Raw genomic sequence first — 15699 nt, 5'->3', positions numbered from 1 at the left:
TGATGAAAAAGATAGAGCTCAGAGAGCGAAAGTCTTCGCTTTCAAGTTTCCTTTTAATAGAAGGAGAAGATTGTTCTAAAATGAAGAGTTAGCTGGAGGCTAAGAAATGGAAGTCTGCTTTAGAGTGATCTGCACATGTAAATAGATAATATATTCCTGAATACTGTGCATGACCTGGCCGGGGAGCTGATTCGACACCAAATCCAAGGCAAGCTGTAGTAGCTAGCAGAACAGCCGAAGAGAAGAAGCAGTGTGGGGAGATGACAGCAGGGAAGTGGCTCACACTGACACAGCAGCATTGCTTCAATTTGGGCATTGATGACCTGCAGGACTTATGACTTCACCATCTGCTTGGTGCTCCTCAGCTGCAAGTCCACCTTCAGGAGGGAGCAAATATCTGTCTAACCTTGCAAGGACATCCTCAGCAAAAGGAAAAGTAGGAGAGGTCTGTAAAGTAGCAAGTTACTGCAGCCATCAAGCACCAGGCATCCCTCCAACATACTTTCTCTTAAAGAAAATATTTTAATAATATTTTGATAATCTATCTTCTTTGTTTGATTGTTTAGCAAGTACAAAAAAATAAAAATAAAAATAAAATTTTTTTTTTAAAAATGGCCTTCTTAAGCACCTGAAACGTAACTTTAATCTGTCCCAGTTTTCTGGCTGTGGGATCATGGCAGCATTTTATGAACCAGAACCTGATGGTTCTTGGTTAAGCCATCCACATACAGAGAAAGAGACAGTGCATATCAGTGGTAGGGAAAAGAGAAGACTGATGGAATTTTGCATATTTCTTAGAGAAAAAGAAACCAAAAAACTTTTAACTGTAAAAAGTGAAAAGTTCATTGTCCTTCCTTCCTTCCTTCCTGACATTTATCTTAGGCAATCTTTGACACAGATGAGGCTCTCTGTCCTGACACACAAAACAATGTCTGTTTTAATGTCCTGGCCATGGATTACGTAGCAGTTTTCCATCACCACTGCAGTGGGATCAGAACAAATGCCATGAATATTGACAGAAGGAAGTTTTCAAAAGTCACTATCTGATATAGGCTATCAGTCAACAAACCAATGACCCCAATGTCTTTAGAAACTCTTTTCTCTCAAAACTCCTGTCTCTACAATGCTTTGGAAAGTCTCTTCTACCAGTGTGTAATAACCATTTCCAAAGACAGTTGACCAAGTGACAGAAAGATCTACCTGATGCTTTCTATATTTACAGGAATAAAAAGGAGTTGCTTAAGTCTCTGGTTCTATGAATGTGAAATGCACTGTGGTTTTTGAGAAGAATAAGAACGTGTTTTACAACCGATAGCCCTCATTATGTTTTGTTTTGTTTAATATCACTCATGGAAGCCTTCACTAACCTGGAACCATTTTTCTCTATGTCAGAATAAAGTACACCTAATAGGTGCAAATTTCCTCATGCTGATTGATCCAGATGATGCTGTGTAAGCCATAATGATTGTAAAATTCCAGTTAGCACTAGGAAGTATGTGTGATAGAGCCCAAGGTTGGGAACACCTCCAGTGCTTACTATGGCCTGGCTTGATGAGGAAATTTTTATGTATGTATTTATCTTTTAATATGTCTAAACTTGAGTGGAAATCACATGAAATATTTTCATGCAGAGTAATGGATGTTTTCAAGCTGTTCTCATTTATTGTGTCTTAGGCATTACATTCTTTGCTTGTTAGCAAGCATGACATATTCAAATTTAGTAGCCATCAATACTATTACCTGTACTTCTGCAGTCAAAGGCCATCCCCCTTCCTGTTCAAAACCTCCCTTAAAGAGAGGAATTACGCAAACACAGCATAATAAAAAAATCACTAATTATATTGCTTTTTTGGGTAGGACTTCCCCCATTTTCAGCCAGTGAACTGTTTTACAAGCTATCTTTGTGTAGTTTCAAGGCCAGTAGAGTCACAAGTCCATCTTACAGTATTGCTCAGTATCATTTACAGGCAAGTTTATGCTCTTTAGTGATTTATTAGTAGTTTTAGGAATTAAAATTACAAACAGTATCCTGCAGTAGCTATGATTTAATACTAGATGATGGCATCTGAAGATTTCAGCAAGTTTCTTATGCTCCTCCCTTGAAACAGGCTTGGTATTATTCCCACAGATTGCAAGCCAGCAGGTGCCTTAAGAAGATGCACTTGCCAAAACTCTCACCACTTTTGTTTAGATAATTATTTGGAAAGAAACCCTGCAAAGGTCATCAGCAGGTGCACTTACTATGGCAAGATAAGATTTTGACATTCTTGCAGTTTACTTTCAGTCTTCGTGAAACTTCTGCTGAACTCAACAAGAACTGTAGGTTGTCCCCACAGAGTAGTGTTGTAATTAAACTCTGAAGCATGAGATGACTATGAGAGCAAGCACGCATCTGAGGAAGGTTAGTGAAAGCAGAGCAGGTTTGTCAAATCTGGCATTTTATTTGCTATATTCAGAGACTAAAAGGTAAATTTTGGAGCTGATACTTAGTGTTTCTACCTGCTAGCAAACAAAATGACCAACCAAATATCCAGTCCTCAGATTTGCTGGTCAGAGAGGAATATGCAGCAGGACATTAATCTTAATGCTTTTACTTTTAGGAACAGCACACCATGGTCATTTCCAATGGAGGTAACTTCTCAAGATACAAGCAGCTGTTTTTTATTGCACAGTCCTGCCAGCCACACCAGTGTTTTTCAGAATGGATTCTGCAATGGGTTCTGCTCCATTTGGACCCCACAGCTGTGTGGTCGGGATTTCAACAGAGCTTAGAGGCTGAGCTGTTTCAGGAATCTGGCCAAAAATGTGTTATAAAGAAAGGGGCAGAACATGGAACAGAAACAGAAGAAGCCAGAGACCTTTTGTGGGTGCTTTAGTCACACCTGAGCTTGCTTAAAATCATATGGATGCAGAGTACTTTAAGGTCTGTCCTGAAGGCTTATTTTACATATTAATAAAATGTAACATGTATGTGGAAGTAAGGCAGTTGTCTATCTGAGATTTTAGCCAAGCCACAGACATTGAAAAACATTAGTATTAGCTGGAGAACAAGAAGCCAAGGAAATCTTGGCAAAAAATTCCATTTTGCCATGTCAGGGTATTATTTGTTTAATTTTAAATTAGTCAATTCTTTTAAGCTTGGGTTTTCTCTTCATATCATCAAATATTGAATCAGCTTGCGTGCATCTGACTATCCCAGGAGTGTTTATGCTTAGATTTACAATGTAATACCCAGAAAAACCCTAGATGTGATCAAAGAAGTATAAGAGAAATAAATCTACGTGCAGAAGAGAGTTTTTCCTTTCAGCTCTAGCACAAAATGAACACTGAAATGACTGAATCCTAGTATAGAATGTTTGTTTGGATATGTGATTTAGTAGAGCTATGTTCCATAATTAGAGATTTGTTTTAAAGAACTTTGGATATTTAGTTTTATGCTATTTAGTAAATATTTATTCCCTATTCTGCTAAGTTAGAAAAGGAGGGAGGGGGGGAAAATCTACCTTTTTATTGCAGTAACCATAGTGATGCACAGAATAATGATACAACAAGGGACGTAATATGCATGCATTCTTTGAACAGGGTTCATTTATTTTCCAGATTCAATTACCATATTAAAGTATCAAATGTTTAAGTGGCCAGCAGAGAGAAGGGGGAAAAAAAAAAAAAAAAAAAGGCATTCCTCATTCAGGATAAAGTTTGTATTCCTTTACTTGATTATCCATCCCTTTATCTTTTACATTATTTCAGAAGAAACTCTTCGTTATCAAAAGAATTTGCAACCAGACTTATTTTTCACTTAGTGGAGGTTTCTTTTGCCCTTAATTAGCCATTCAGGAATTGAGTAATAGCAGCAATAATAAATGCCTTTTGTTACCATATCCTTACATTATACTGTAGTATTGTCATTACCATTTGACAGGAGAGCAGAAACCCCAGTGGTAATTTTGTTGTATTACTACAGGATATATTTCTCCATCTACTGCATTCCTGTTTTACTTTCCAAGATCAAGTCTGGTTTCTGTCTATAATGTGGCTGCCTTGAATGTGACCATTTGCATAAGAAATTTCATACAGTGGTGAAGAATAAGCAGTGAAGACAAGAATATTTTCTAAATCCTTTTTAGCTACTCTACAGTACCATTCATCTAGCTTTTACAAAGGAGGCTTGTGCCTTGCTCCAATTTGCAGGAGAGAGGCAAGGTTCTTTGATATGTGTATATACCCGGCGTGAGATTAAGAAGCAACGGTTCAAATGTTGGTCCAACCAGTTTATTAAAGTCCTGGCCGTTTTAGGGAGATGGGGAAGGGAAGGTGGGCGATAGGAAAAGTAGGAAAAATAAGCAAGGAGTCTGTGGAGAGCAAAAGAGATATAGTCACCACTGTGGGTCCAGCGAGGTACACCGTAGGTCCGTAGATTTCAGGAACTCTGAAATATTTCTGATCACCGCGGGGGATGGCAGAAAGTCAGGAAGCACTGCAGCAAGCCGGCCTTCCGAAGAGGTTTCCCCTCAGGGAATTCTCCGTCAAAGGTGTCTTTGGGAGTTCGTCTCCAGAGATCGTCTCCCAAGATCGTCTCCCAGATCGTCTCCAAAAATCGTCTCCCAAAATCCCCAGTTTAGCGAGGGCCTTTTATCCCCCATTTCGGTGGGGTTGTTTTTCTTCTTCTTTGAAGTTTGAGGATATCTCGAACAAACACTGAATGTCTAAACAAGCATCTTCTGAAGGCAATCACTCTTTGTAAAATGGTTTAAAACCAGCTTTTGTGACATTCCTGGCCCACAGATAAGCCAGCAGGGGTTGGTGGTGCCTCTGTTTGCCAGACACAAGCATTATCGCCTTCTGCAGCGGTCAGCTCCTTCAAGCAGCACCCCTGAAAAAGACTGCTTGTCCTGTCTCTGCTTATCTTTGCAATCATAAGCAGGGATGGCACAATAGCAACCACCATTCACCCTAGATAGTTAGCAGTCGCCAGTCAGAGTCTTATCACAAAACAAGCTTTGAGACAACAAAAGAAAACCAGATATGTCCTTCACAGCTGGTCCCTTCTGTTGAGAGTCTAAAGACTTTTTGAAGTAAACACAAAATGGACAGCTCAGTCTTTTTTCTTTTAACACACTGTGAGGTGAAAAGCTGGTGACTTTTAGTTACAATAAGAAAGACTGGTGGTAAATGATATATCTGGTGGTTCTGATCTTAATGCAACTGACAGACCAATTACTGTCACTACAGTCCAAGTCCCAGCTGTTCTCCATATCCATCCCCATTGTAATAAATGCTGAAAAAAACAAGATGCGCAATGGAACAGGTATTGGAAAACAGACATCCAAATGAATGATGCCTCTTCAGTTATCAGTACTGAGTGGTGTAGAGACAGCCTACATGACTAACAAGTACATGACCCACTAAGATACTGGATGAAAAGGGCACTGTTCCTCAGTCCCCAACAGTGTTTTGAGCAGAGTCAGACTGAGTAGGAATGTGCTGAACACAACCACTGGTCAAGCTCTACAGGTTAGATGGAAAGAGAAATACCTAACTCACAAATGTTTTCAAGTCTGAGGCAGTCTCAGGCACACCAGGCAGACCTGTAAGAGCCAGAAGAACATTTGTGGATATTAATCAACTCCAGGATGTGACCACAGCTGAACAAAGGTTTTAAGAAATTCAGGGTTATATTTGTGGCACTAAAGTGGTTATTTGTAGACCTGAAACATGGATGTTCAACATGTGCACCCAGAAGAATAAAAGCAAAGGTTTTCTTACGTGGACATGTATGGGCAGACTCAAGCTCTTCTTAGCCACACTGGACAGCAGCCACTTACTGTGATAGCATGACATTATGCTTAACATAATAAAACCGGTCAGTAAGTATAGGCTTCCCAGGTCAAGCATAGTACATGGCTAGCACATTTCTCTAGCTTTCATGTAACATCCATCTTCCTTCAAGCAGTTACTGCGTTAGCTTTGGTCCACTTGATCATCACAATGGAGACATGCCTAAAGGACTTCCCAGACAGCATTCTTATTTTTGTGCCAAAGAAAGATTTCTGCATTGAGCAAAATTTTAAGTATTGTTGAAAACAGCAAGGCTTACAACAGCTCCTTTGTACAGTTTCTGCACATTTCAAATGAAGGCTTGTTTCTTTTCCAGACACATAATCAGGTGCCTAGAAGACAACAGAAAAACCTCATCTCATATTAAAATGACATGAAGCTGAAATGGAATTGGGTTGTCCAGGCAAATATTTGGCAAGATTCTCTGACTCACACTTAGGATTAGACAAGGCAGGATATGTCAGGTAAGAAAAACACTAAGCCACATTGGAAGGTCCTAGTCACAGTCAATTGTCTTCACAAAAATAACTGCAGTAGTTTGTGTCTTTTACATCAGAAAACTTACTCATAGTCCTGTTTCTCATGTCTTCAGCAAAGCTCAGGCCAAACAAGATTGTGTAGTGCTTTTTCATCTGTATTTTATTTCTAAGTATGCATTATCATTTATTTATTGATTTTTCCCATGCATTTCTCAGAAGTCAATAACTTATTAAGCATTTACCTAATGGCATTTTCCCAGTTTGACATCAGTACCCCATAACAACAATGTGTAAACACAGTGCTTTCACAGGATACCACATCTTATATCATGGAATGAATGAAGCAAGTGATGACAATGAGTTTAGTAATGCAATAATATCTGCTGTAACTTGTACTTCAAGAATAATCAAAGATGGAAAAGGCCAGTAGTATGAGGTCATGTCACAGGACCAGAATGTTCGTAGTATGTTAATTGCAGAGTATTTCCTACAGATGCAACACATATGAAGGTGAACAGATTACATGGCAATCTTCGCTGCCTTGTAAATTCTCACAACTTTGCCTCACATCAAAACACCTACTCACATGTGATGTAATAGCTATTCTCAGGCATTAGATACCTGTTCTTTCCTTGAGGTAGAAAGATGAGTAACTTTCCACGGATCAGGTTGATGAGAACATTCCTTTATTGAAAAGCAATTTTCGTATACCACAGGTTTATTACGAAAAAAAAGTTCCAAACAGGCTCCATTATCCATAGCAATTCGGCAGACAGTATTCTTTCTTCCAAGTTGACAGTAGTCCAAAATGTCAGTAGGGACAGGGAAGTACTGAATAAAATCCCAAGGTCACAAACAGTTATCATCACTAAGGATGTGCTTGTAGCTGCAAGTGTCTCAAAGCAGATATTGGGCAGGGTCATTTTATGAAACCTAGAGTGCAGCACCCTTTAACACTCACTCCCAGGGGTCATTTCAAAAAACAAAAACACATTACTTTCTATGTTTATTAGCAACCACCTGAACAGCCAGCAGAAAAGCTGGACGCACCAAACCATATATCTCAAGGGAAAAGACATGATTAGACTCCTTGATTAGAGTTCAAGCCCATCCTGTAGTGCATGATGACAACTTCATTTCATGCTGCTCCTGTACTGTAATAATTCAATGATGAATGCCAAACAGAACCCTGTGCATAAAAACACAGTAGACAGTAAATATAACAGATAACTGGAACACTGGGCTTTAACCTTTCAGACAGAATATTGGTGTATTTCTCCAGCTAGTATCAGGAGTATAGCTGATTTTCAAGGCACATCTCTGCAGGGAATGTAGCAAACAGTCTGACAGCTTAATTATCACTGCCTGGGCCTATTGACAATATTTGCAAGGAAAATGTTAGAGTATGTCTCCTTAAAGAAAAGAAGATCGTGGCTTTTTCCAACATCGATTTTTTTTTTTCATTGCTTTAAATAAGTTCTATCTCATCCTTTTCCGAAGATAAATTTGATTGTCATCTGTATTTTGCTATTTTTAATATAAAGAAAATAACTTAGTCAACCGAATGATAGATCTTTTTGTGTCATCATTTTTTTTTAGGCAACAGTACTGCCATATTGCGGATGAAAAAATATTTTAGGTGAGGATAGGTATGCTGGTTAAAATGACTGCAGACCTATCTGTCTTGGGAGTCTGATAAATGGGCACCACTGTTCAAAGTTCTTAATTTAATTGTTTTGCACTAAATGCTACTTAAATGTGCATGTTAAATGTGTATGCTAAACACGTATATGTATATATGGAATGCATATATGTAAAATATGTATATCTATACACAGTTTGCACTATATTTGTCTATACATATTTGCACATACCCTTGTAGATGTACATATATATCTAAATATGTTTCTGGTGTGAAAATGTCAAACTCAGATTTGTAATCAGTATGAAAACTATTATGCTATTGCTATACTTAAATAGATATCAGTAGTAGCTGGTCTTTTCATGAAGGCTTTTTTTCCTTTTCACTATTATTCAGCCTGACTAATTGGATATCCTTGTGTGGTATCACCTCTCTGTGCACGATACACAGAAATAAAGGATGATAAATGTCACTGCATAAGTGAGGAAGCAGCGTGCTCAGTTTTTTACCAGGAGGTGAGTGATTTAGATCTCTTGCCCCAGAGAAGGAGAGGGAAGGCACCTGAAGCTGGTGGGTGAGCACCCTTTAACCAAAACCACCATGGGCCTGCTCTGAGTCGCATCTTTGCTGGGCCTCAGACTGGTGTGCTCTTCTTGTCCTCCAAATTTCACATGACTTGCTTCCACCAGAAGCTTGCTGCCCACTTGCTGTCTTCAATTGCGAGATGCAGCCCTAGGGCCACTCACCTTCCACCGGAGCCTGCTCTGAGTGGGCAGCATAGGCACGTGTATATTTGGCTTCATGGCAGCAGAATCCTAAGCCATCCATTCCAAAATGTACATCTGCATTTCTTGTGACTGAGATCAGGATGCACAAGGCTGTCATTTGAGCACGCATGCACTGCCAAAAGGACAAGAGCAGCACTGTTCCTTTGCGGAGTGGAAATCTTTCTGCACAAATGGTGAATAATGCTGTCGTTATATCTTCTGCCAGGGCTTCCGAGAAAACCACTGCAACCCAACTTTACTCAGAAATATTACAGGGTCACCAGGTCCTCAGGTCCCTCAGAATTTGATTCTCTTAGAATGCTGCCCTGTGCATATTTGTGCTGAGCACACACCTTACATAAAGGGAAAATGTTTAAAAACCTTGTGTTTTGTGGGTTTTCTTCCCCTCCTGATTTTTAAGAACAGATTTGAGGCTGAAAGCCAACTCACCCTAACCTGAAAAAAAAACAAACCAAAATCTTCTGAATTGATCAGACTGTCATCACTAAAGCACCTTATGTGGTGGTGTCCATCATGGAGTTCTGCATATTCTGTTTGCCTTTTTTGAAGCAAAGCCTTTCAAAACTACCCAGTGGTGACAAAGCTAACAACACACAGTGAGGATAACTTCAGCGAGGTTATGTTCTCACAGACTCTATTCATCTGTGAACTTCTTCACACACTTGACAGCCTTGAATATTTCTGGGACAAGCAGTTGGGAAAGTCTGGATGAATCTGAACTTTATGAATCAGCTTGGCAAGTTAATGGGAAAGGCATTTTATTTTTGATTGAATTAGAAAGAAATTGTGTTAACAGAGTGTCTCAAACTGTTTTTGTTTTTCTCGGTTAAGAAGGAAAACACTGCAGGTCAACTTAGATAATGTGCTTGACCTGAAATAAAGCAATTTGGACTAGATTTGGTATTATAAAACTTTCTATCCATTTATTCCTCTTTAAAATTTACAGTATAAAGAAGAGTTTTCAAAATTAAAAGTTTTAATTACATCACTTTTAAATTGAAAAAGAATTCTGATACATGATATTTAAACCAACTCTAAGGACACATTTGTTCAGCATTGGTCTACTCGGCTTACATAGAAATGAAATTAAACAGTATTTTAATTTCTAAATTCTTTTGTATTTAAAAAAATGAGCTCAAGAGGCAATGAGAGCTCTTTTGTGTCTGTGCTTTTGGGTCTAACCTTGAGCAAACTTTTGCTGAGATGCCAATGTTGTTGTCTCTTCAGTACTCCATCTGAATGAAGTCATTCCAGCGTTATACCACTACACTTTGAAAAAAAAAAAGGCCTCAGAAATCAAAATCTGTTTTGTGGATTTCTGTGAATGGTTTGCAGCTGGTAAGCACTCAGCAAGCATTTGGATGAGCCAGCTTCCTGCTGGGGAGCCCCCTGCATCACTGCTGCCCGACACAAAAGCTGCCTCCTTGGTTCCCAGCCTTACCTTCTCATGCCGTTCATCTCACTCTGCAGCTCCTGCTCTGAATAGTCTTCTTATGTTCCCACGGGGCAGGTAGAAAATGAAGACACGGCCCCTGCCACCAAGGTCAGCTCTGCAGCACACATGACCTGAGGAGCACTTGGCTACTCATGCAAACTGCACAGTGCAAGGAAGATTGTTGCCTGTTGCACTTCTTCTTCTCCTGGCTCAGAAAGTAGCTTTCCTACCTAGTAAATGGGAAAAGAATAATAATAATAATAATAATAATAATAAAAAGAAAACAAAAGCCTGACACAAAGCAGACTTGATTGTTACTATGGAATTCAGGAGGGCGAGGGATTGGCCCTCTATATGAAGAAGCTGACTGCAAAGGACTAAGAACAGCCATGATCACATGGAGAACTTGCGGGTAAAACTAGGGACTGAACCAATCGTGGGCTTCTGGAGGTGAGGGTCTGCTCTGAACTCCATCCCGACCACACGAAACCCAGCAGAGGAGGCAGGAAAGCAGCATGGCTGAACCTGCTGGTTACATGGAGCAACAAGAAGGAAATGGAGAAACAGCGGAAACCGAGACATGCAGCCTGGTTGCTTTGGGGGCCTTCTACAATGGAGTGACAGCATCAGTGGGGAAAGGAAAAGCAACTGACATCCCTCAGCCAGACTTTTGCAAGGCCTTCAGTGTTGAGCGAGTTTCCTGACAGCACTCAACGTGAACACATGTACCTCTGAGCAACACCGTGAGCCCCCACTCACCTCAGCAGAGGTCAACCTGCACCCCAGCCTTCCGCCCATCCACGAGCACACGCACACACGTGCACCACTCTGCCTGCTTTACCACACCCACATTCACGCACCACATCTTGTGTCCTCCTTTGCATACACAGACGTGTGCAAACCATCCCTGGGAACACGTACGTGCCTACAACTACCAGAAAACATCCCTGTGTGCACCTGTGTGCAACCCAACTCCTCAGCACACCCCTGTGCAAGCACACATTGGTGCCACCGTGTCCACGCACTATCCATGTGCTCACACACACTCACGCAACCACATCCCTTGGTGCAGCCCTGTGCGTGCACACACAGACACACGCGTAACCCCTTCCTTTCACTCCCAAAGTGCACGCACACACCGGTACCACAATGTCCTTGCGCAGCTCCAACCCTTTGCACACCCCTGTGCACGCACATATATGTGCATGCTCGTCCTTGCACACATACCCACTGACATGCACAGACCCGAGCAACCCCATCGGTTTGTACACTCATGAACACAAACGCGTGCAACAGCACCCATGCACAAATGCACACACACACACTGGTGGAACCCCACTGCTTTGTACAATCCTGTGCACACTCACGTGTCATGCACTGATTTCCCAGCCAGTCCTCGTGGGGTCTCTTACTTAGGACGGGAGTGCAGGGGAGCAGCCAGAAGCTGTTTGCATTCCCTGCTGTCTGCTGGGCAGGTTTGTTGGCCATGCTTGGGTTGCTTTGCTTTCCCTTGGGAAAGCATCCCGATGGCACGCGTGGGATCAGCAGGTCTGTCAGAGAAGTGGGTGAGGTTGCACGCCAAGCTGCAGCAGAGGAAGGGGAGGAGGTCCCAGCACAGCTCTGCACCACGCTCTGCCACGCTGGGCAGCTTGTTCCTGGCTCAGCAGTGCCATCAGACTGTTTCTTGCATTCCTCCCGGTCCCTGTGAATGAAGACTCAGAACACAGTCAAGGCGTTGACTGAGCACCAGAGTGCCTTTATTCAATTGGAGAAAGGAGGACGGGAGAGGTACGGGGAAAGATGGGACTCATTCTCTGCTGTTGAGGAGAGAGTGGCTCAGAGCTCGTGTTGCTGCCTGGTGCCTGGGACTGCAGGCCTGACTCCAAGTTCCCATCCAAGAGGCTCGGCTTCTCCTCAGTGACACTGACTTGGTCCTGCTTGGAGGTGCTGCTGTCGACGCACATGGGCTGTGTTTGGGCTGGGCTGCACTGCAAAGGCACCGGGCCACAGTCCAGGCTGGTGACTGTGCTTTCTGGCAGGCAGAATTTATCACCTGAGGAATTCAGCTTTATTTGCCTTCATCTGTGTTTCCTCTTGCTGGATCTCATGCACTCTGCTGGCTTCAGTCTGTGTTTCTACTCCAAGAAGAAAATGGGTCTTCACAAACCAGAACATTGGAAAAGCACCCTCAAGTCTGCTGTTGGAGCCTTCTTCATTTCAAGAGCATATGCTTTTATCTCCTCAGCAGTCAAACACTTATCGATTGTTTACATGGAACCTTCTCTCTCCGAGGCTGTAGCCACTGTCTCTTGTCCTGGCAATGGCACCACTGACCAGATCACCTCCATTCTCTGCATCCTCCATTCAGTATATTTGCACATGGATAAGACCTCCCCTGAGTCTTCTCCGGGATTAACAGTCCTAGCTCTCTCAGCCTTTCCTTATAGGAGAGATGTTGCAGTCCCTTTATCATCTTCTGAGCCCTCTGTTCGATTCCCTTAGGTATGATTCTTGTAACAGAGAACTCAGATCTGGACACGATGATCGATGTGTGGTCTCAACAATGCTGAACTGAGGAGAAGGAACATCTTTCTCAATCGGCTGGCAGTACCTTGCTTATATGCAGCCCAAGGATATCATTAAGTTATTTTTGGTGTATTTTTTCTTTTTCTTTCTTTCTTTTTTTTTCCTTTTCCTTTTTTTTTTTTTTTTTTATTTGTTTGTTTTTTTTCATCAGGTTCACATTTCCCTTTCACATTCACTCACGAGGGTGCCTTTATTCAATCGGAGAAAGTAGGACATGAGAGATCCGGGGAAAGATGGGACTCATCCTCTATTGTTGAGGAGAGAGCGGCTCACAGCTCATGCTGTTGCTTAGAGGCAGGGACTGGTGGTCTGATTCTACGCCCCCCTCCAAAAGGCTCAGCTTCTCCTCAGTGATGCTGACCTGAGCCTGCATGGTGGTGCTGCTGTCGGGGCACTCGGGCTGTGCTTGGGCTGGGCTGTCCTGGGACCCCTGCACTGGGTCCCAATCCAGGCTGGTGCCTGTGGTGTCTGGCAGGCTCAGGTCAGCAGCTTCCGGAGGGATGGGATGAACGAGGGCTTGAACGACGATGACATTCTTCTCTTCATTGATGGTGCCATATGGAAGGCTGTCCATTGAAATGCAGCACCCTGTGCTTCCTAGCAGCTCTGCGTTGATGGAAGCACAGGATGCGCTGTCGTCCCATGCCCTGCATCTTCGGGACTGACGAGGGCTCGGGTCACCTAGGAAGGAGTAGATGCACAGCGGTTAGTGTCAAACGTTCACAAGATGAATCATGAAAGAGGTTCTTGACATCTGGCTATGTAGTGGTGGTGGGCAGAAGCAAATAGGCTTCTAGCAACAGTGTCACTGTCTTGACAGTGATTCTCGTGCAGGTCCAGCTCTTGTGTTGACAAGAGACTCATTTGGGAAAGACAGGGGTGAACCAAAGATGTCAGGCACGGGCTTGAACACCAGAAAGAGGTACAAGCGCACTGAAAGCATGAATCCTACCTGTGCTGCTGACAAGCAGTGTTTTGAAAGCTGCATTTGCACCCTTACCTGCCAGGACCAGGACTTCTTCTTCTGAGGGATCCCTGGCACTGCTCTGCAGTTGGCGTTCGGCCACAGGGGATGGTTTGCCCAGGCAGAAACAGGAACGCCAACTGCCAGCTGGTGACTCCGTCCTCTTGCTGCGACAGCTTGGTCTGGAGAGAGAAAACAGAGCATGCTGTCAGTCGTGGTGCAGGGTGAGGGAAGAGCTGCTCTGAGCCCTTGCTGACAGTTGCCCGTTCCTGGCAAACCCACCCGACTAATGATGATAGGGGATGGAAAGGGAAGTCCTCTTTACCTTTCAGATGGAAAATCAATGACCGTGTGGAAGTTCCTCATTACAGCTGTGGGGCCTTCCTCCACCTCAGTGTTGCTGCTCCGTGTCGCAGCAGGAGAGCTGCTCTGGCCTCTCCTCTCAGCCTGTGCCTCCTGCAGCGTGAGCAGCTTTGCAGATGGAGGAGACACCCACACAGACTTGGGCCCGTCCAAAGAACTGTGCCCTGCAAGAGGAAACCACAGGTAAGAGGGAGGATCAGAAAGCAGCCGCACAGCCATCCCAGTTCTGCATTTATCTCAGACTTGCTTATCAGAGCAACTGGAAGAAGATGGGCTCAAAACATCTGAACGGCAGTGACGGTTTTCTCCATGTAAATTAGGGGTTTGGACACTCTCAGGATCCAGGAACGGGGCACCATATTCTAATCTAAGCCCAGAAGCCTGCAGTCTCCTCAACAGCAAAAGCATTTTCAAAGGTCTTGGAGAAGGCCTGGCTTGGATCAAGGTGTCAGATCAACATCAAGCTAATGGAGGAAGACGCTCACCTGCTTCCTCTCCCACGGCTGATGTGGATGTGGAGGGGAAGAGGACGTCTGTGTGGCTGATGAGGAACTCCACAACATCTGACTGCATCTGCAGCTCCATGCAGGCAGCTTCTCCGTAGGTGGAGGCAGACTGGCTCTGCTGGGATCTGAAGAAAAGGCAGATCTTACAAGTCATTTCCCCAAGATCGTTTCCCCCAGTCTGAATTTCTGTAGCCAAAAACTGACAAGTTGGTCCCTGGAGACTTCCGCAGTGGGCAATCAGCGATGCCACTGACGAAATTCTCCCGGATGATCAGGGACACTGCAGTCCTAGCTAAACAAGTGACTAGAAACTGTTGTCTAGAAATTGTGCCCCTGGGGTTGGGGGAGAGCAGAAGTAAGCATCGTGTTGAAACAGAAAAAGAAGTTTACCTTAAGAGGTTTGGAGCCCACACTATCGCCAAGTTCTGAGCACCCATGTTGGTGACGGAGCTGTTCCCGGCCAGAGACGCCAAGTGTCTCATTAGGTACTGCAGAGTCCTGGAAAACAAGAGGGGCAGATGTTCAGCACCAAAAAGCAAGCCGTGCTGCAGTGCACAAAACAAACCTCACTTCATGCTGGTTGTTGTCATTGCTACCGTCCCTGAATATGAAGTAGATAAAACTTCACTAAGTGCCACCATGCTGCAGCACCAAGCCCCAGCACAGCACAGCCGCAGCCATCGGCTGCACCAACCGTGCCCCCGTGCCAAGGAACTGACCCAATCAATCGACCCGACGCAGCCTTCAGCCGCTTCAGCATGCACAGGCATGATGCTGCCAGCGTGAGGCAACACCTGGAATCGCATCATCGCCCTCTGAAAGGCAGCAGGGCTGAGCTCAGCAGACCGAGCGCAGCACTGACCTGTAGTGAGGAGCGGGCAGCTGCTGGATGGCGTCCTGCATGCTGAGCAGCCGCTCCTCCTCCGTAGCAGCACAAACAGTGTCCTGGAAAAAGGCAGGAAGGGATTCAGACACCAGGCGGGAATAGCAAAGGGAAGGGAATTCTCGCAAGCGTCGTGAATGGTTTAAGTAAGCACCTCCTGGCACCACCAGAAGTGGCATCAGACAGAGGCAGGGGGTGGCAAAGACATGCCTCAT

The 15699-nt window shown here is 43.7% G+C and overlaps 1 protein-coding gene across 1 annotated transcript in view; it reads right to left on the bottom strand.

The window, feature by feature from the left end:
• The window catches only part of LOC140264550 (rho GTPase-activating protein 32-like), a 21181-nt gene extending 5482 nt beyond the window's left edge, over nt 1-15699 (bottom strand). The window contains exons 1-4 of the mRNA XM_072360403.1: nt 15695-15699; nt 14992-15099; nt 14581-14726; nt 14102-14259 (exon numbers count right to left, since the gene is read on the bottom strand). Coding sequence (XP_072216504.1) covers nt 14102-14259; nt 14581-14726; nt 14992-15099; nt 15695-15699 — 417 coding nt within the window. The remainder of the gene's footprint in view (nt 1-14101; nt 14260-14580; nt 14727-14991; nt 15100-15694) is intronic.

This window comes from Excalfactoria chinensis, chromosome Z (assembly GCF_039878825.1).
Source record: "Excalfactoria chinensis isolate bCotChi1 chromosome Z, bCotChi1.hap2, whole genome shotgun sequence".
Classification (NCBI taxonomy): domain Eukaryota; kingdom Metazoa; phylum Chordata; class Aves; order Galliformes; family Phasianidae; genus Excalfactoria; species Excalfactoria chinensis.
Note: the sequence above shows the minus strand (reverse complement) of the source record. Positions and strands in the feature narration are given on the sequence as shown.